The 21,087-nt window shown below is 43.0% G+C and overlaps 1 protein-coding gene across 2 annotated transcripts in view; it reads right to left on the bottom strand.

The window, feature by feature from the left end:
- Positions 1-929: 929 nt before the first annotated feature.
- Positions 930-21,087, bottom strand: part of Cul1 (cullin 1) — a 64,766-nt gene continuing 44,608 nt past the window's right edge. For both annotated transcript variants that reach the window (XM_075955641.1, XM_075955640.1), the window contains exons 8-22: positions 19,851-20,013; positions 19,155-19,285; positions 13,352-13,459; positions 13,161-13,267; positions 10,295-10,343; positions 9,583-9,714; positions 8,389-8,506; positions 7,397-7,473; positions 6,857-6,988; positions 6,134-6,226; positions 3,944-3,991; positions 3,783-3,865; positions 3,227-3,332; positions 2,414-2,527; positions 930-1,502 (exon numbers count right to left, since the gene is read on the bottom strand). In XM_075955641.1, the coding sequence (XP_075811756.1) occupies positions 1,422-1,502; positions 2,414-2,527; positions 3,227-3,332; positions 3,783-3,865; positions 3,944-3,991; positions 6,134-6,226; positions 6,857-6,988; positions 7,397-7,473; positions 8,389-8,506; positions 9,583-9,714; positions 10,295-10,343; positions 13,161-13,267; positions 13,352-13,459; positions 19,155-19,285; positions 19,851-20,013 (1,542 nt within the window). In that variant the 3' untranslated portion in view covers positions 930-1,421. The remainder of the gene's footprint in view (positions 1,503-2,413; positions 2,528-3,226; positions 3,333-3,782; positions 3,866-3,943; positions 3,992-6,133; positions 6,227-6,856; positions 6,989-7,396; positions 7,474-8,388; positions 8,507-9,582; positions 9,715-10,294; positions 10,344-13,160; positions 13,268-13,351; positions 13,460-19,154; positions 19,286-19,850; positions 20,014-21,087) is intronic.

Raw genomic sequence — 21,087 nt, 5'->3', positions numbered from 1 at the left:
GGAGCAGGCCTGTAATCCCTAGCACTAGGGAGACAGGCAGGATCAGGAGTTTCAGGCCAGCCTGGGATGCCAAACTCAAAGTGAAGGGCTAATATGGCTCAGTGGCACAGAACTTGCCTAACATGCAAGACAGGAATTGATAACTACAACTGTGTCTTCTGCCCCAAATTGAAACATGGGAACTCGAGTGCATTCAGTGCCAGGCTACTTGCTTAGAATTTAGCATAGACAGGATTGGTAAGGGTGGCTAAGCTGCTGCTTGAGAACCCCTAAGGCATCCTTGTGTGAGAATGAAACCAAGAGCACAGGGAGACAGAAGATTCCATCCCCTCCCTCCTCTGTTCCGCTCACCCTTTGGCCAGGAAATGGAGACTGGAGACAAAGGTCAATGCCGTGCCTTGTGACAGAGCTCCTGGAGGTCTGAGGAACTCCTTGGACTGGACTGGATCTGAGGAGGATGAGAGCCTTGAACCTTGGCCTGGGGTGAATATGGCAGCCTCCTTGGAAAACTTCACTAGGAGGTACCCGAGATGAGATTCTCAGTTCTCGTGCAGAAGTGCAACTGGCTGAGCATCCTCCCTGCTGACCCATAATTCAGATGCTTTGACTTCACAGTAGCCTCACAGAGGAGAGCTGCCACCTGAGTACCGTGGAGCAGACCGGGAGGCCACACGCCCATGTTGGTTCCGCTTCTCTATTCCAGCTCTGCTTCCTAGTGGTCAGCCCAGCTCCTACACCAGTCTCGGTATTCACTTAGTCCCTGCTGCTCAGCAGTAGCAGTCTGGAGTCACAGCTCTCACGGCACTGAGAAAGTCTTAGAAAAAGGGCCAGTGCCCAAAAAGATCAGGGGCCTTAAAAATTAAGATCTTCATTTTCAATCCAAAGAATGCAGCTCCTTTGGATTCCAGGAAGACACTGGGGATATACACTTGCACAATCATTAAATCTTTTATTTACATATAGAAATTAGTAAAACTTAAAACCAAATGCAACTTGTACAGAAATCCTTTAATTTTCTTTATTTTCACACATTAAAAAATGAAACACACTATACAAATGGTTTCCATAGCAGATTACACGTGGGTCCATTCAGACTTGCTCTCATGTGCTGCCCCGGACGACAGCGTTAACCAGGGAGCCAATGTATTGATTTAAGTGCAGTAGCATGCAGCCTCAGCATGGAAGGTTCGGTTCCCCTTTGTCCGTAAGTTAGGGGAAAATGGCGTTGGCGTCTGTTTACAGACTGAAATGTGTCAGTCCTGAGCAGTCCGGCTGTAGCCTGAGACCAGCTGGTGGGAACTGTGGTCTCAGCTTTAAAAAGGGAGGTCCAAATGGCGGCAGGCTGGCTGCTATGAACTTGAGTTGTTTCCATTCTAGTCACTGGAACTATATGCTGTGGGTCGCAGACCCTTTTAGAAGGGTTAGGCCAAGTAACTGTAGGTGTCCTTCTCACCATCGACTCGCTCCAAATACTCCTTTTCGATGAGAATATCAATGCATTTCTAGACATTATTTTAGGAGGAAGAGGGAATGAAGGGGGAAAGAAACACAAACAGCCATCAGGACAGAGGTGCCAGCCACCCTCCACTGAGCTCAGCAGGGAGCAAATTCACCTTCTGCTTCGGAGGAACCTCACTGTTTCCTGCGTGCAGTCCTTCAGTAACTCCCGCTAAGACAGCAGCCAAGTGCTACAGCATATCTAGGCTACAATCTCCTTTCCTAACAAAGCCTAACTGCCTTTGGTCAAGGTTCTGTGCCTTCATGGGACATCAGAAGCAGGACCCGAAGGACATACTAGCATTGTGCTAATAGGTCCCTCAGATATTTTGGGCCTCCTGACTGTTGAGGACTCACCATCTACTTCCACCCTTTGAGGCTCTCCAATGGCTGAGGCTTACTCAAGTAGTTCAGGAAAGGAAAGACCTGCAGATTATGGCCAGCAGAAACTAGGCAGGTGAGATTATCAATGCCCTAGATACAGGGTAGTACATTCATACACCACAATCCCTGCACAGCAGCAGATGAACAAGCCTTTCCTAATAATGCAACCTGGCCCTCCTCCTGCCAGCAGTCTCTCAGCAGTACGGCAGAGAGCACCCTCTCTCCACTACTTCCTAGCGAGCAAACCAGCCAAGGCTGAATTCTGGCTCACAAACTGGGATAGCTAATTGCCACAGAAATGTAGGCATAGGGGAGGACTTCTTTTTCCTTATTAGGGTGTCCACTACAAAGGTGTACTCATTGACCCATACACCTCTCTATATATTTATTTCAAGAAGAAAGATAGGCTGACTTTCCTTTGTTGAAGTTTCTTGTTGAGTAAGCCACCAGTTCCCATTTTCATGAAACAGTGATTACTTCTTTTGCTCCATCTTTCCTAACATGAGAAGGGATAGCACTGTAATTCCTGTACCTTGATCACTGGGACCCGAGGTTTGAACCTGGAGGAGAGCTGAGTGAGGACTTCGCCAAGTAACTGCTGGTGTTTCAGGACCTTCCTCATTTTCATGATTCTCACGATGGCCGCCTATGCAATCAACAAGGAAACATGTCTTAGGGCTTTAGCAAGCTGGAAAGTTAAAGGCAGCCTGTACACAGGCCGCTTCAGCCCTACTTCCATGCATAACAAGTAACAAGTACCCTACAGGCGAGAGGATGCAAGCAATCAGCTCTGCCCACATTTCAATCCTAAGAGAACAAACATGAAAATGGTTTAGCCACGGGGCTAGAGTGATGGCTCAGTGCTTAAGAGCGGGTTGGGTTGCCAGCACCTCCAGAGCTCACAATGCTCCAGATCCTGGAGATCCAGCACCCTCTTCTGACCTCTAGGGGCACCAGTCACACACATATCCTAATATCATATAGACAAAACACACATTTAAAATAAACACACATCTTTAAAAAATGTTTTGGCCAACAGCACTAAAAAATAAAAAAAGTTCTCTCTCTGAGGCTACGGAAGCTACCCACCCTTGCCCTTGGCTCTGCTATTCTCTTCCTTCTTCAATCTGCCAAATTTATCTGTGCCCCCGTATTTAGGCAGGAAGATAAGATTATTTTCTTTGGGTAAATAAAATATTCCATTCCCAGAGAGCCATGTCCTGGTTTCAGGTGTTGTCATCTTTGGCGATCACGAGCCCTGTGTCATCCTGGCAGCACTGCCAATCAGAGCACATGCCATGCAACACATCTCTCTAAGTGTACAGTACAGACATGGTTCAGTCACCTGAATCAGGAGTTTGCGGTCCTCCTCTATATTTTTGTGTGTGGTTTCTTGTTCCTGCTTCTGTTCCGTTTTCATTGGTACATTGATATTAACCCTTAATTTCTTACTGTCAAGACAACAGAGGAAATAGGTCACTGAAAAGTCTACTCCCCCTCTTTCAGCACTGGACGTTTTGTTTCCCTGGACTGGGGCAGAAGGTGGTTCACACCCATCTCTTCTGCGACACTGCTACCAGTCACCTGGGAACTGACCCTCCACCAATGCTTTGTAACCACACAGAGCTGAGACTGAAGTGACATTCGATCCCTAACCTTGGTCAAGTTAAAAACACCAAAATAATTAGACATAAAGGTCTAAACATTATTCTTTAAGAGTCACCCAAGAAGACTTACTTTCAAAATAAAGAGAAAACCAAAACAGCATCAAACAAAGCAACACAGAGGACTGGCAGGCAGCCACCAAGCCCCAGATTCCAGCTTCCCTGGTGTGTGCTGATCCTGAAGTATGCCCGATGCCAGGGGAGAAAATCAACAGCTATCTATTAGATTTTTCTTACTTTTTATAACCAAGGTATAACTTTATTAGGGTGTCTGGCTTCAATTCCACCTCATCAACATTTGCATTTTCATCTTCCAAGACCTAGAAAAAAATAACTGTTACTAGGCACATCCCAGGGAAAGGCTTTCTTTTAGCTTAATACAAAGTACACAAACATACCAGCAACTTTGACTTCAGTAAAATCTGTAGGACTTGTGCCAAAATGTCCTGCAATGAGACAGAAAGATGGTAAGCAAGAAGGAAGAACACTTCTCTCCAGGGGCTGTTTCAGAGACTCAGCTCACTGTCTACAGGATCGGGCCTCACCCCAAAGCAGAACCCACCCAGAGAAAGTAGCATGGCTTCTTCCTGGAGCTTCTTAATGACTTAGATGACCAATCATCAAAGGCATTAATAGTTTCCCATAAACACGGGACACAATTAAACCTACAGGAAATTATTCACTCCTTCAATGTTTGAAGGCTTACAAGAAATTTCTGTGGTGCTGGGGATCAAACCCACGGCTTTGTGCATGCCAGATAAGTAAGTGTTCTACCACTGAACTAAACCCATGAACGCGCAAATACAACATCAAGAAGCCCCAGCAGAACCAAAGCTATACTGCATTCATGAGCATGCAGGGGTTCCGAGCCTTAGCGAACGCTGCATCATGTGACTGCTCAGCTGGAGGAGGTCTGGAGATTTCCAGCACCATCAGCCCCATGGGCACTCACTACCTAACCCGGACTCTTAACCGACATTAGACAGAGTTCTGCCCTCTTCATAATGGCACCCATGCTGCCTGAGGCTATGCAGGTAGTTTTGTCAGAGAAGCGGCTGCTACAAGCTGGAGCTTGAAGGAGGGCAGCTCGAGTCCCACAAGTGTATTCTAATAGTACAAAAGAACAGAAAGACTGGTGTGACCTTGAGGAAAAGGCCGTGTAGAGACCAGAGAGTCAGACCTATCAGCCCTTCCAACCAGTAACAAAGGATAAAAGGCTTTATTAAAATAAATATGTGCACAGTGGTGCTGACAACTATGGCCATCAGTGTGACATGTGTCAACTAAAACACAAAACGAGCCTGGGATGACAGCTTAGTTGGAGGAGCGCTTGTCCAGCACGCACAAGGCCCTAGACTCGATCCCCAGTGCTGCATGGAAACAGGCACGGGGAGCATGCATGCCAGTAATCTGGTACTCAAGAATGTGTGGATAGAGGTGAAAGGACATTAAATTCAAGGCTATTCTCTGTCTACTTAGTGAGTCTGGATCATCCTGGACTAAAGGAGATCCTGTCTCAAAAACCAAACCAACCCAAACCCTCAGCCAAACAAAAACTAACGTGAATGGGCAAAGTTTGAAATCATGTATCTGCTCCCAGCGCTCATGTAAAAGCTTAGCCTCGGAGCTGCAGGGATAGCTGAACCCCCTGGGGCTTACTGGCCATGTGGCCTAGCCAAATGAAGAAGTTCCAGATTCAGTGAGATGCTGCCTCAAAATGATAGGGTGGAAATGGCTCAACAGCAACAGCTGCCTTCTAGTCTCCAACACACATGCACACAGTGCACATACACACACGCACACATGCAAACAAAGTACTGACACCTGCAAACCTTGTAGGCAGAATATACTTAGTAAAATAAGGCAAGCACAAAAAGACACTTCTATGCTTGGTCCAGAAAAGAGTCCACTGAGATTAATGGGTGTCAGGTGCCCCCCCCTCGTGCGCGCATGCGCGAGCGTGCACACACACACACACACACACACACACACACACACACACACACACACACACACACCAGAGAGACAGGCAGACAGAGTCAGTGACTGACTGAAAAGAGCGCTCCGTAACGCTCTTCCAGTGCTGGCATAAAAGTCTGTAGGAATTCAGCTAGAATTGGTCCCCATCATCACCATGCCTGCCGGAGCACCCATCTGTTTCCTCCAAAACATTTCCTCACAAACTTATATAGTCAAAAAAGCATTACAGTGGCGCATGCAGCTTCACAACCTCTAGCACCAGGAATGTCCCACGCATGAGCTTGAGATAAGTCAGGTTAACTTTTGGCCCAGATGAACCCTGCCTGTTATATAAACGTCCTTGACACAAACCATGAGTATACACTGGTCTTGCTGCCACCCAAGGTATGTCCAGAGGTCCCCGTGAAGAGCCCTCTGTGGATCTGGCCTGGTCCTTGGTGCCTTGTGGCCAGAGAAAGTTTGCTATTTTGGGGGATTTCTTTTATCTTTTCATGCAGCAAACATGTATTAAGTCAAAGACACCCATGCCCTCTACTCTTTCTGCAACACCCTGACGAATACAGAAATGGCGGCCTGCAAGCACAAAGCGAGAGGACGCGACAGGCTACCATTTTAATCTGCGTGCTGTCGGTCAGCTGCTGCACGGTGTAGGCGTCTTCTGTGTTGTACTGCAGCAGGATCGCCATCTGGAATGTGGATGCCTTCAAGGACCCCAGACAAGAGAGAAATGTAAAAACGGGGAAAGGTCTCACAAGACAGTCTTCCAACAGACGCAGAACAGAGAAGGGAACACGAAGCCTCACAAGGCCGGGGTAATGTAGTCTTCTTAAAGTCACCTTGGGAACACTGAGGGACTTCCTGTTTTCTGCTGAAACGTGTCCTCTATACAAAGATAACTACATAAGCATCTCCATCCTTGTGCAAATCCACACCAGGTCTAAGACATTAATTATGAATTATATTTTTATATACAGTAGAATAAAAATGTTTTTGTGGTATACACCATGTATATATTATGTGCGTGTGTTCAAGTTGATAGAGACCTCCAGACCAGGGATAACGGCTGCCTCATCAATGCAAGAGTTGAAAGGTTAAACTAGTGCAGTTCGAGTCACCATTCTAATGCTCAAAACTCCAAGAAATACTTGCCCCCAGGCCAAAGAATACGAGCTCAGCTCACGTGACCATGACAAGCATGCTTTACTTTCTACACTGCTTTGTCAGAGGATGGATTCCATCTCACTGCCTGAGTTATCTACCAGGATTTCTATAATTTGTCTTAATATCATTTAGTACTAAAGTACCCCTCCCCCATTAAAAGATGATTTTACCTGCAAAGTGTATCTGTTTTTGAAGCAATTGGTGACTAGTTCCCCTTTGGATAGTTGATACAACCATGTCAGTTTTCTGCCACTGTGACGGCTGGCGTAGAAAGCTGTAAATCGCTGATAACTGCGCTCCAGCTGGATGAAAGAAAGGCGCTGCATGGCATCGATGGCTCTACATTCTACAGTCAGCATTTCTAAAGAAAGCTCCCTGCCCCAAGTTCTGAGAACAAAATTAGTGCTCACAGAGAAGTGAGCTACAGCTGTCGGGTGCAACTGTCTCGTGAGCACTGGAAGGCGCTGGAGAACAGAACCAAGCAGGGCTCTGCTTCAGCTCAGTAGGGACCAGAGAATTTACATTGACCAGCAGTCAGTGAGAGTCCCCACTTTACAGGAGGTGACCAGTCTTCCACTACCCAACCCAGCTCCATTTCACATTCTTTATGAACACTGCCCTGACTGCTTAGCAGAGAACTGCAGTCAGCACACCCACGGCCAGGCTGCCCCTCTCCACCCAGCTGAAAGAGACCAGGTAACAACTCTTACCTCTGACGGCAAGGCGAATGTGCAAGACTGCTGAAAGGGCCACGACCCGGAACTAAGGACCTGAATGCTGAAGTCCACTGCAGGTGGGAACACATTTAATTAATCTTACAAATTTAAAAATCCTCGTTTCACACACACAGGAAATGGTCAAAATTAAAAAAAATACATTAGAAGGCTTGCTTAAATATAAAATTAAGATCTGAACATAGAGTTTCAACTTATCCAGCTAAAATTAGTAAAAATGGAAGCCTAATGTGGAGGTGCACACTTGTAATCCCAGCATCAGCCACAGGAGACCCATAGTCCCAGGCTTATAGGCTACACAGCCAGATGCTCTGTATCAGAAACTCTAACTGGAAGTTGAGCAGGAAGCTGCTTTCCTCCAGGACAACAGTTTCCACTTCATTGTCAAGTTAGAGTTCCAATCAAGTCTGCCTTGTTCAATTTCTCCCCCGCCCCCCTTGATATTAAGTTCACCCTGCTCAAGCCGTGTGTGGTGACCAGGAACGTGGTGACCAAACACAAGGACATGGAAAGCTCCACAGCGAACAACTACATACATCAGAGCTGTGCAGCCTCACTGCTGTGAAGACAGGAGACGTATAAGCTAAGAGTTGGGGCAACTTCATCTTACAGACAACCTTGATGTTCACTAGCAAAACTGTTAAGCTTAATGATGACAGAAGTTCTGATTTGGGAAAAATAAAATTCTCAAACTTTCATCAAAAACATGAGAGAAGAAAATAATCAGAAATGTATTCAAACTAAGGTTCAAAAGAAGACTAGACAAAACAACTGCACACATCAGCAAAGCCCAGGTCAGAACTGTGACGTCTGATCCTGACAAAAGCTGCCACCCTACCATCCTGGGAGTTAGAAAACTCCTGCCTCTCTGGAATTCTGACACCATCCACCACCCTCACTCCGTACCGTCACTGCTCTCATCTCATGGAGAGCCCCAAAAAGTCCGTCTATGAGCACTCAATACTCACAGTCCAGTGGTTCTGAATTCGTTAGGTGCTTTTTGAACTGCTCATTCAGATCTTTGCTTACACCAATGTCTTGAAACATTCGCTGAAGTTTGGAGGTGTACTCAAAACCACAAGCTTGCTGAAATGAACCCAGGCAACTGTCTCATTAACTCTTACATAGACACGAATGTATACAATGTATTAGGATCAAGTCACATCATGGCTAAAACCCCTTCAATTACTTTTAAAACTTCTTTTTTAATTAAACTTTTTCATAAAATATATTCTGATCATGGTTTCCCCTCCTTCATCTCCATAAGCGAAGTTTTAGAGAAATCACAGTACAATATATCTTAGTTGTATGAAACTACTATTAGTGCTTAATCGCATCTTATGGTATAAATATCAAAATTAGCATGTCATAAAAAGATTAAAAATTGAACAATTATGTTTTCAATATACAGTAAGCATACTGCAACATTTAAAGCAAAGTGTTCTACCACTGCAACAGACTACAACTAGGCCATGATTAGAACCAGGTGCAGTGATGTGCATCTGAAAGCCCAGTACTCAGGATGTGGAGGCAAAAGGACCACACATTTGAGGCTAGCTTAGGCTGTCTTAAATGTCTCAAACCACCCCTTCTTTGTCCCAAATAATCTGTTTGTCCCTTATCCTACTAACGAACTGTCTCCTCTAGAATGTGCCTGAAGTTTAAACCTCTGGGCTGGAGGTGTTTGGAGGTGGGCCCTTGTGAGTGATGAGCGGATGCTGCCCATGAGTACTCTGCTAGGTGAAGAGGTTGACTGCGAGACAGAAAGACAGCCCTCTTCAGGAACAAGACCTGATACCCCAATTTTAGATTTCTTAGCCCCCAGAATGGAGACTTAATTTCTGTGCCTAAGTTACCTGGTTCATGGCATTTTGTTTTGGCAGCCTGAGCTAAGAAAGTCACTAAGCATCCACTCAAAGTCAACAAAGCTGAGTGTACGGGAAACAGGTGAGGATAAGGAGATGGGGAGCAGAGCCCAGCCAAAGGGCCACGTAAAACAGAAGGGTCCCAAGACAGGGTTGCAAAGCAAAGAAAGCATTGCAGGCGTGGCTGGGAAGCAGGGCTCACACACAGAAACTCCTCGTCCACTGACAGCATGGAGAGACTAATAACCACACCAATAAAGCCCGACAAGTTGGAGTTCTGCAGGAAAAGAGCAGCACCTTTAACTTGGAGATCATGCTTGCTTCAGCATCATCACTAGCACTGTTCTGATGCACCAGTCTCTTGGCAAGCATCTTTGCATAGAACTTCTGAAACACATCTTTGTCCTCGATGTACTTGAAGACCACCATCTGGCAAAGCCAGAGAAAGAACACATTAGTGAAATAAACTCTCAAGCAGATTATCTCTGGCTACCACCAGGAGCCAAGGATTGCTTGGTTTTGGGTGGGCCTGTGCACTCTCCTGTAGTCAGCATAAATTCGCCTCAAAATGTTTATAATAAGTACTGCCATCCCTTCCTTGAATCCCAGTTGATTAAACTAGACTTGGTAGCAAGAAGCAAAGTACTAGGGCTGGAGAGATGGCTCAGTGGATTAGAGTACTTGCTGTTCATACAGAGGACCTGACGTCCCTTCTTAGCACACAGCGGCACACAACCATCTCTAATTTCAGTTCCAGGGAATTGGACACTAGATACACATGTGGTGAATAAACATGTGCAGGCAAAATACTCATACACATATAATAAAATACATCAATCTTTGAAAAATTAAGTGAAACAAAAAAGGAAGCAAGGTACCAACACTGAAACTAGTAACTCAATTTTAGGAGTAAAGCCATAAATTCAAGATCAATGCCTTTCCTCTCCACATGTCAGGCTCCAGGTAAGCAGCCTCACAAAGGGCAATGGGTGCCCAAGAAGCACCTTACCACTTGATTGAGGGTGTCTTCTAGTTCTGCCTCTTCTGGGTTCTTGGAACTGAAATGTAAAAGGCAGGATGTTTACAAACAAGCCACAGATGTGCACACACACTGCTCTGCCAAACTGGCAGGGCTACATGCGGTTTCAATGATGAGCTGTCAGATCAGCTGCTGAGCAAGGGGAGGTCACTTTCCTATGGCAACTTGGCAGTCTCACACTGTATCCGATCATGGAAGAGATTATAAATAGTCATGATATCTAAGATGAAAATCAACAGAATTATCAAGTTTTTCTTTAAGATACCCATTTAATTGTCAGTAAATGAGCTTCATTCTTACAACTGCTCCCTACAATCTCTATACTTTTATTTTTAAAAAATGAAAATAACACATGGTTTCTGTTTAATTGCCAAATAATTAAAGACAATAAAAGGTATGAGCCATGGGTGAGGTATGCTTTCATCTGTGGTCATATCTTTAAAACTGATTAATTTAGTCTATGGATATAATAATTACACAAAGGTGAATTAACTAAGAGTAAATTGGTCTTTAAAAAAATTGTGAGTTCGAGACCAGCCTGGTCTACAGAGCTAGTTCCAGGACAGGCTCCAAAGCCACAGAGAAACCCTGTCTCGAAAAACAAACAAACAAAAAAAAACCCAAACAAAAAAAAAATTTGGTAGAAAGATCCTGTGAAATGAACTGGTTTGCCTCAACTCTAGACAAAGAACTTCAGACCAATAAAGGATGTAAAGAGCCAAGAACAACACCAGTTGGTTATCTAATACCAAATGCCCAGCCCTGAAATCATATACATATCTGTAACATTATACAGACTGAGCAGGGTGTAGCTTTAGGAACACAGCCACAGCCATCACCCCACCACCAAACAACAACAACAAACAACAATAATTAAAGAAAAAGAAGCCATTAAATTTGAAATTGTGTGGGTGGGGGTATAATGTGGAAGGGGGTTTGGAAGGAGGAAAAGGTAATTATAATATAATCTCAAAAAACAAGAAAACAACAAAAAACCCAACTCAAACAAAAAAAAATGAGCTGGTCACTAAACAATCTCTAATCAATGTGATCTGTTGCTGTTTTCAGACCCCTCCCGACTATCATCCAACTCATGGAAATCCTCCTGCCTCAGCCTGAGTGCTGGAATGACAGGTGTGCACTGTCATGCACACTATGAAAAGGGGGTTCTTAAGAGATGTGGCTCAGCAAACCTGGCCCTGTCCTGTCTTGGCAAGTCAGGTAGTTGTTCTCTCCTTGTGGCTCAATGCCAACTAGACTTTGCTCACCAACACACGCTCGCTAAAGGAGCTCTCTGGAATGTCGTTACCATTCAGTTTTAATAGCCATAACTAATTGGTTGAAGACAATTATGGGCACACAATTGTTCTGTTACACAAACTGAAGGCCTCATGGAGTAGCTCTGAATTTAAGTCACTTAATCATCTACAACGGCCTGAGAAGCAGAATCAGGTCCGAAGAGGCACAAGTGTAAACTCCTTTCCCCAAACCAGCAAGATGGCGTTTCTCGCCAAGACTGATGACCTGAATTTGATGCCAATATTTAACATTGTAGGAGAGAACTGATTCTGCAAGTTGTCCTCTGACCTCTACAGATGCACCGTGACACACAGCCCCCAAAATAAGTAAATAAAACATAATATAAAATTTAAAGTCCCTTTTCCTCAATGGAAAGAATAAATAATAAGTGCATCTGACTAGAATAATGTATCAGGCCAGCATGACAATACACAGAAAGATAATAAAATACTCAAGTTCCCACTTGCTCTGAGAGGACAGCTTTCTGGCAAAGCTAAAAGCAACGGCTATTATAAAGTAATTAATTTTTAAAAATAGAGATAGCAAGTGACCTTTACTCAATGTTTGCCCACCAAGTACCAAGCAGACAGCACAGACACCACTGGGCCACCATCACAGTCCAAAGATGCTGTTCATTTGTTACCTTAGAAAAAAAATTTGTGCATGTGTGTGTGCCTGGTTGTCTGTATGAGCATTATATACCCACAGGAGCCCACGGAGGCCAAAAGAGGCCACATTCTCTGGAACTACAATTATAAGTGTTTGTGAGCTGCCCAATGTGGACACTAAGAACTGAATTCAGGTCCTCTGCAGGAGCAGGAAGTGTCCTTAACAACTGAGCCATCTCTCTGGCCCTGATAGTGAGACTGTCTCTGCTCACATCGGCATTTGTGGGTGTTCTCTTAAGCCTTAGAGAGCTTTTAAAAATACAATATATTGGCACTATAACCAGGGGGTCTGTGTCCCCTGCATAGCATTTGGCGATATGGCATGTGGGACACTGAGGCAACCTTGAACATTTTTGGACCAAAAGAAACTGTGATAGGGAGAGAAGCAGAGAGAATCAAGGCATACACAAGTAGGGGAACATAACACAGAGGAGGAAGCCATGCCTGACCACACCTCCTCCATCTCAGAACACAGGTAAGAAGATTAGGAAAAGTGTCAGGTAAGACATAAAGTGACTGAAAAATACACAGCACAACAAACGAACAAAGAAAAACAAACTTTAAAGTATGCAGATGGCCAGACATGGTGGTTCACTCCGTAAACCCAGTATGTGGAAGCTGTGCATAGGACTGGTGGGAGTTGAGGCTAGCCTGTGCTACCCAGCAGCTCTGTCAAAAGCCAAGTTTGTAGACCAAAACATAAAGCGAGTCATAGCATTCAGGCTTCTGCTGTTCAGAGCCAGTGGGAGCTGATGCAGGGTTCAACAAATGTGATGCATCGCAAGCAAATGCAAGACAAATATTGATTCCTCGTATAAAAATTGAGGTTTAAATAGGGGTACACAAAAAACACAAAACCAAGCCAGTACCTTTTCTTCAACAAGGAGTCACAGTACCGAGCAAGCAGCTCAGGAGATTTACTAGATGACTGTGCCATTTTGGTAACCGCATTGTTGTTTATGAAGCGACCGCAAGCCTGTGTTATAGAAAAGACAGTTAGAGGAAAGGTGTCTTGTTCATACACACTGAGCAGGCAGCACAGCGACATGTTACTGCTTACCTTATCAAGTGCAGCCACGAAGCCAGCGTCATTGTTGAATGCTGACATCACCAGGGCATTGTATTTCTTATGAACATCCAGAACGGTCTGCACATACATCTTCGGGTCCTTGGTCGAAGGGAAAACCGGAAACACACAGGAATTAAAGTGCATATTCTGCTGCTACTGTAAAACATTCTCCAAGTTTTAACTATATCTTCAAAGAAGTTAGTAAGATCAGAATGCCTTTGGTTCCACCACTGAAACACACAGGACATCATATTTATGTATAAAACAAAACAATTCTCCAGATTAAAAATTAAATACCTTTAAAAATAATGGAAAAGATCATGAAAATATTTTCTCTTTCAAAATGACAGCAGGTCTGAACACAGGTAGGGGATGCACAACGGCAACTGTGCCACCAAGGCAAGGGACAAGCACTGGGAACGTGGTGGTGGGCAACAGAAACTCTTTAGACAAAAGAGCATAGTGGAAGATTAGTCCCCAGGGAGAGCGTGTTGCATGCTAAAGGAGACAAACAGTACTGGTGGAAAATAAAGGCGATGGACGATGGAGGAATCGCACGGTATCAAGTGTTGATCAGCAGTCAATGTTTGCAGGCCAAGGCAGGTACCGCTTCTAATGCCTATTTTAGATGGTTCGCTAAGGTACACTTCTTACTGAGTAAGTGGCAGCAGAGCCAAGCAGGGACTCAGGTAGATGACTCCTGAATCTGACATGTTCTCTTCATGTCAGTTTTCAGAATGGAAAAGGCCCAGCTAATGAACACATGGCAGAAAGGTCTTTGACTAGCTCTTCTAACACTGGAGCTACCGGTACAGAAGTGAGCTGTTCTAGCAATGCCTCCAAATTCCCCATGTGTCACTTCACAGTTGATACTTAGGAGACAGTATTTCTCTATGTAGCGCAGACTGATCACAGACCTGTGATCTTGTTGCTTCCCCTGCTGGGATTACAGGTATATCACTGTGTCCAGACCCCAGTTCCTGACACACTCTCATGTACAATTCAGAAATGAGAAAAGAGAAACCCTTGAATACAAATTACTTTACATTTTTGTAAAATTTGTTAAAATTAATGACTGGTAAAACCAGAACTATATTATGCAATTATTCTCTATAAGTAGCAGGTATGTATTGTTTAAAATACAATAAATGCAAAATTATAATAAAAATATATAGTGTGGTAATATAATTTCACTGAGATAGAAAGATAGTCTTTTCCTGATATAGTCATATAACCTGGCCCCTGTCTCATGACAACTATTCCTGTGTGTTGCACAGATGGTACAATTCTAAAGAAAGCATCCAAGAGCACCTACAAGCTAAGTATGTATGCACCTTACTTCATATGGGTTTTTATTTTTTAAGCAATGCATTTTTTCCTTCGCTTGATTTAATTTTGGTTTGTCATTAAAGCCCATATTCCTTTGGTGGATTCAGGTTTTACATTGCTTTCTGATCTCACATCAAATTCCTACAACACTCACACACTCTTCCCTTACAATCTCTACAGTTACTCATTTTACAAAGAACTCTCTCCTACAGTGAGCATCCAAACAGGAAAATGCAGTAACCACTATTGGACCACTCAGATTCCATATGGAGGTTAGCATCCTTGCTAAGAACCAACTGAATACCAAAACTGCCAATTTAAAGACTCAAGATTGCTTATAAAACCTGTTACTTTGGGTACTACCACTCACAGAATTCATAAAAGGAATATTATGTATATAGACGTTCTAGAACTTAAACGAACGACTCAAGCTTAGCAGTGGAGGGTTGATAAGCTCATTTATTGAGAAGGCAGATGATGAGACTGCATAGTGCCTTTACCACGAGCTCTCGCCTCTCACTGTGGCTCCTACAAGAGCTGGCTTTAGTCTTCCCCCCAGGAACCAGCTCTCCTACTTGACTACAGATAGATTCCTGGACACCAGTGCTGACTCTACATTCACCGTAACGTGCTAGGAGAATTACAACCCTTACTTTGGCTTTTCCCTTTAAATTTTTCTCTTGGATTCGGAATTCAGGAACAAGTTTTTCAGTAAATGCCCGGAAGAAATTCCCATATGGAGATGCAAAGCTTTGCAAAGAATAAAGCAGCTTGCAGACTGAGTCTAGATTCTTCATAATAGAGAAGACCCAGCAGAGTAGGCTGACATAGTGAAATTGACAGGAACCCTCAAAATAATGTGCCAAGATAGAAGTCCCGGAAAAGCAGCTTTAATAATTCCATTATTATTGTGTGTACGCATGACATGCTGGAATATCAACATAGCACCAGCGTGGAATGCAGATGACAACTTTTTGGGGTCAGTTCCTTTCTTTCATTGTGGACCCGAGGAATCAAACTCAAGATGTCAGGCCTTTGGCCTCCTTCCCATCAAGCCATCACGCTAGTCCTGGGTTTTGTTTTTTGTTTTTGTCTTTTTGGGGGGCAGGATCTCAATATTCAGGTTATTTGCCTATGACTACATAGCCAAGGGTAGCCTTCCTGCCTCTGCCTCCTGAGTGGAAGACTTACAGACATGTGCCGCCACATGTCTTTGAGGAAAAAAATTAGGTTTAGGTGGTGCACGCTTTAATCCCAACACTTGGGAGGGAGATGATGGCAAATGGATCTCTGTGACTTCAAGGCCAGCCTGGTCTACAAAGTGAGTTCCAGGACAGCCAGGGCTACAGAGAAACCCTGTCTCAGAAAACAAACAAACAAAAAACAAAAAGAAAAAACAACCCCAAAACAACAACAAAACCCAAAATGAACATAATAGTGCTAAGACTAGTTCACATCCATAGTAGTACATGAGAGGATTCTTTTTCATATAAGAAAAATAACTTCTCTCAGTCCCAAAGGACCTTATTCAATGTCCATGATTCTAAAAGCTGTTATTACATCCATGACTGCCACATCTAACATCTAGATCACAGTCCCCACCAACTTTGCACAAATTGCCCTTCAGAGCCCTTGTGATCGTCTATTTCCTAAGCTAAAACTAACGGACTGTCCCCGTCACTGTCATTCCATCTTAGTTGTTTCAACAGAGCCTATTGCCATTCTTACAGCCACTCTTATTAATTTCAACCACTTTCTAGATGAAGTAATGTTCTGAATACAAATTCGGTCTATCAAGTGCATGGTTATTAATAACACCCTTAGCAGCTTTCCTTGTGCCCTTAGGGTGGAGTTGACATTTACATGCTTGCAAGTTCTCCCAACATCTGCTCAGCCATCTCTACCTTCCCAGTCTCTCTTTTATCCTCTGTTTTACCTCTTAGACTGTGCTTGTCTGGCATAGGTGACTGAAGACAGTCCGCATTGACCTTTGGCCTCTACATCCATCTCTACATACACGTGTAAATACCCCCAGCTCGAATGCACACACAAGGTGGACCAACAACACTGGTCTTCCAAAAGGCCTGAGTCAGGCATTGGGGCATCATAGTAAGATGACCTGAGACAAGAGGAGGCTACCCTAGTCTGTATAGTAAGACTCAAGACGCCACATCTGAGGATCAGCTGTGATACTAAATACTATAACACGCAATTCCTTTGGAACCAGAATACTGTTAAAAAAGTAAACTGGGATTCTACAGGTTTTTAAAGAAACATTTCTCACTATTTCTACGTATAAATTTGTGTTCTCAACATCTTTTCAACCTAAGCCTAGAGCCACCTTGAAGGGCAAAGTTTGCACCTGCATTTCTCACAGGGCTACGGGCTAATGAGAGCCAACTGTTACATGAGTTTTTCTGTCACAAAGCAGTTAACCATACACTACAGGATACATGGATCCATCCTCAACACTGACCTTACCTCTGGATAATTTGCCTTTGGGAAGTTAGGGGAAAGAAATCAACCTTTGTTCCCAGGAAAAAGCAAACACATCATATAAACATCTGGGGGCAAATGTGTGACCCTTCTCCATAAGCACCTGGTATTCAGCCTAACTTTGCCTCCATATAAATCATCTATCACAGCATAAAGCCGAAGTCTCAGAAACACTATCATATAAATCATATATAAATCATCTATCACAGCATAAAGCCGAAGTCTCAGAAACACTCTCACCGCAAACCATCAACTGCAGAGAAAGGAACAACAGGCTGTTTGCAGCACACACACTATATGCTTAACCCCGAATTTCCTTTCTCTATCAGCCACCAAGACACCCCACGACCATGAGTGTTCAGGAATATAAATTTTTTCTTTCCTTTCTCTCTTTCTTTCCTGCTTTCCTTCTTTACTTTCCTTTATTCCACCTAAGACAGATTCTACACAGCTCTGGCTGTCCTGAAATTCAATGTGTAGACCAGGCAGGCCCTGAACTCAGAGATCCATCTGCTCTGTCTCTTGGGTGCTGGGATTAAAAGTGTGTTACCATGCCTATCTATAATTAATTTTGATATTAACTAATTGGGAAAGAAAAGGGAAATAAACATGTGACTTAGCACAAACTTATATTTTCTTAATGGACTGTTTTTCCTTTGACCAATAAGCAGAAATAAGACTGCATGTGGCGTGAAGTCTGAAAGAGAGACAAACGCCAGTGCTTTAAGATGCTCTACCTCATCTTATTATTACAACCTCTGTTTGCTCCTTTTTGCTCCAAACATTTATGCCTGGCCTTTGAACAGTCAGCTCTAAGTTCCAGACATAATGAACAACTTCTGGGTTTGTTTGTTAAGATATGGTCTTATTCTATAACCTAGGCTGGTCTAAAACTGACCAGGTAGCTTAGGATTCCCTTGAATTCATGGCCCATCCGATCAAAGATGGCAGCAACAAACAACTTCAGTGACAGATTTCTAGCTGGCCTTGAACCAACCGGGGCTCACTTTAGTACTGCCACTGCACAGCACAGTGTACATTAGAATTTACTTTGATGTGGTATAAAGACTGACTTGGGAATGAACTGTTTCCACAGTCAGTTTGCTTATAGAAGCGTTAAAATCTTTCTTTTGTTGGGGAAAAAAATGAGTATCCTGGATATAAAATGATAGCTTTGGTCAGGTTAGATTAAAAATAATACTGTATATTTTTCTTTTTTTGTTTCATGGCAAAGAAAACAAAGTTAAAATATTCTTGTTCACCTGCGGTCACAGACCTATCACACACAACCTTAAGGTAAGCAATGGCCCAGTATAACGCCCTCTTCTGGCTGCTCTGGACACTGTACCTAGGAATATAAACCCACTTTTGACACAGTGAAAAACACATAACAAAATGAACAAACAAATAAACAAAATGAACAAACAAATAAAAAATAAGAAGCTAGAGAGATCACTCAGTGGTTAAGCTCACTGGTTGGCCCTTCCAGAGGATCAGGTGGTCAGTTCCCAGCATAATGGCTCACAACCATTCTTAACTGCAGTTCCAGGGAGGTCCGCAGGCCCCTCTATTGACCTCCTCAGGCATACAAACACTCAGGCAGAAACACTCATACATACTAAAACAAGGAAAATAAAACAGGAGATTATTAATTCTTATAAAGGTGCTGGAGAGGGCTGGTGTTGGTTGTGTAAGCCTTTAATCCCAGCACTCAGGAGGCAAAAACAAAGAGGCAGGTGGATCTCTGTAAATTCAAGTCCAGCATGAGCTACACAATGAAATCCTGTCTTTAAAGGGGAAAAAAGATGCTAGAATAATTTAAGGATTTCGAGAACTTCCTACTTTCAAAAGTCAAAACAGGCTCTGTGGGCATGTCAGTAAAATCTTAACTACAAAGATGCACGGCATACATCTGCAGTTGGCATGTGAAAATAATGGGCTCAACTGCATTCAGTCAGGCACTACTTACATTTAAAGCAGCTTCTCCACACTTCTCAATTGCTGCAAGACCCTGATTATGAATATGTGTCTCTAGAAGTTTTTTCAATTCTCCTAGGCCATCCTGAATTCTAGATACAAGATTATACATGCGGCCCAAATCTGAAAGAAAAAAGGAGCCAATTTTATGCATGGAAACCAACTGTGCATACCTGTTCTGCTTATTACAAGCTTATATCAAGTGAAGATACTGAGAAACAAGAAACCAGCTAGATCTGGTGTGTTTTGTTAAATCTGACAATGGAGTCAGGCTATTAGAAGTTTATTTCTCCTTTACCATGAGAATCCACTAATGTAACAACAGAGAAAAAGTACTCATTACCTTCTAAAACCCTAATGAGATACTGTGTTCCAAAAGGCACTAAAATTGTTTTTAAGTTAAATAAGCTTAATATAGATACCCATTTCAACTATAAGTAATGGAGGGATCCCCCAAATAGTCACTTCATGTATGTGTTCAATCTATGATGGTTAAAGATGGGAAATCCTAAATCCCACAGCAACGTGACCAAACCACTAACAGTTCCCACTAGCATAGAAGGAACAATTAAGGGAGGTGAAAACATCTTTTCATTTTGTCAAAGGAAGAGTACTCAAAAGAACAAAACAAAAAATCTGTCCACCATTTAGTAGTTCCAACAAAAGCATAGGAACAAATTATATTCACCTTCATTCTTGTCAGCATCCAACAAATTCTGGAACTCTGTGTGGAAGATTTCCAAGTGTTTTTCGATGAGGACCTGCTCACACTTCCGTGCTAACTCATCCTGCGTGCTTTCATGGAGGTAAACTTGCACTCTCCGCTGTTCCTCAAGCAAACGAGCCTCAGCCTGCAGAGAATTCCATCAAACCATTCATGGTTTGGATTACTTTTAAAGAATTATTACGTGAACAACGACACATTAAATTGACAAATATGCTCTAGTAAAGTATGATTAAGAAAGGGGGAAAGGACTTCAGACCACAGGGTGGCTGACAACTGACTGTTATACCTCTGGTATGCTCTACTCTCTTTGCAATGCAGGCTCTAATCCTTCAAGTGCCCTAAGAACATTATTTAAATTCATAGTTCAACTGTCTTCATACCATTTTTCTTTGGGTAAGTGGTATTTCACATTTTGTGACCACAAGAGAAACCTACAGGTCTATCCACATGTGGACACTGAATTAAGAAGTACTACTTTGGTCTGAAAGCTGTTTGAAGGAAAGGGTCACACCAATATAATCTCAGAAATGACCACTCAGGAATAATAATCAGCAGTAATGAGGAAAAAAAAAAAAGGAAGGAAGGAGAGGGAAGAAGAAGGGGGGGGAGAGAGAATATGGATATAGATATTGTGTTTCTCTTGCCAATTACTGAACATGTGCCTCAAAAGTCCACTTGGCCACTTAAGAATCTCAACTTCTTGGATTTCTCTTCAAGGAAAAGAGGCTAACAGACAATATAACGCAACAGAAACCCAGGTAAAAGACAGTGTACTTTAGAATCTGTCACCAGAAATGTGTGTGGCGCAGAGTCACTGAGAACTAACATGATCAGAGTAAGCTAGAAATGTCAATGACAATCTCGAATTATTCAGGTAACCTGAATAAAAAAAGACAAAAGCTTATTTTACTCTCCACAGAGACCTCTCAGATTTGGTATAACTGTGGATAAATCTGGAGAATTATCATTGGAATTGAATAAACATTCAATACCAAGAAACAACTGAATAGGCAGAGCTTGGATCATCAAAAGTAGGTAGTTATTAAAGCACAGGAAAGCTAGAGCCGCAGCATACACTCACACACACTTGGCAGAGTAAATTTAAACACAACAAACTGCATATGTATCACAAAGCCTCAACACAGAATGACCTCTAACCTCTAACCAAGTATAAGTACAGCAAAAAAGTCAGGACAAG

Source organism: Microtus pennsylvanicus, chromosome 21 (assembly GCF_037038515.1).
Source record: "Microtus pennsylvanicus isolate mMicPen1 chromosome 21, mMicPen1.hap1, whole genome shotgun sequence".
Lineage (NCBI taxonomy): Eukaryota > Metazoa > Chordata > Mammalia > Rodentia > Cricetidae > Microtus > Microtus pennsylvanicus.
The sequence above is the reverse complement of the archived record's forward strand: the minus strand, read 5'-3'. Positions and strand labels throughout refer to the sequence as shown.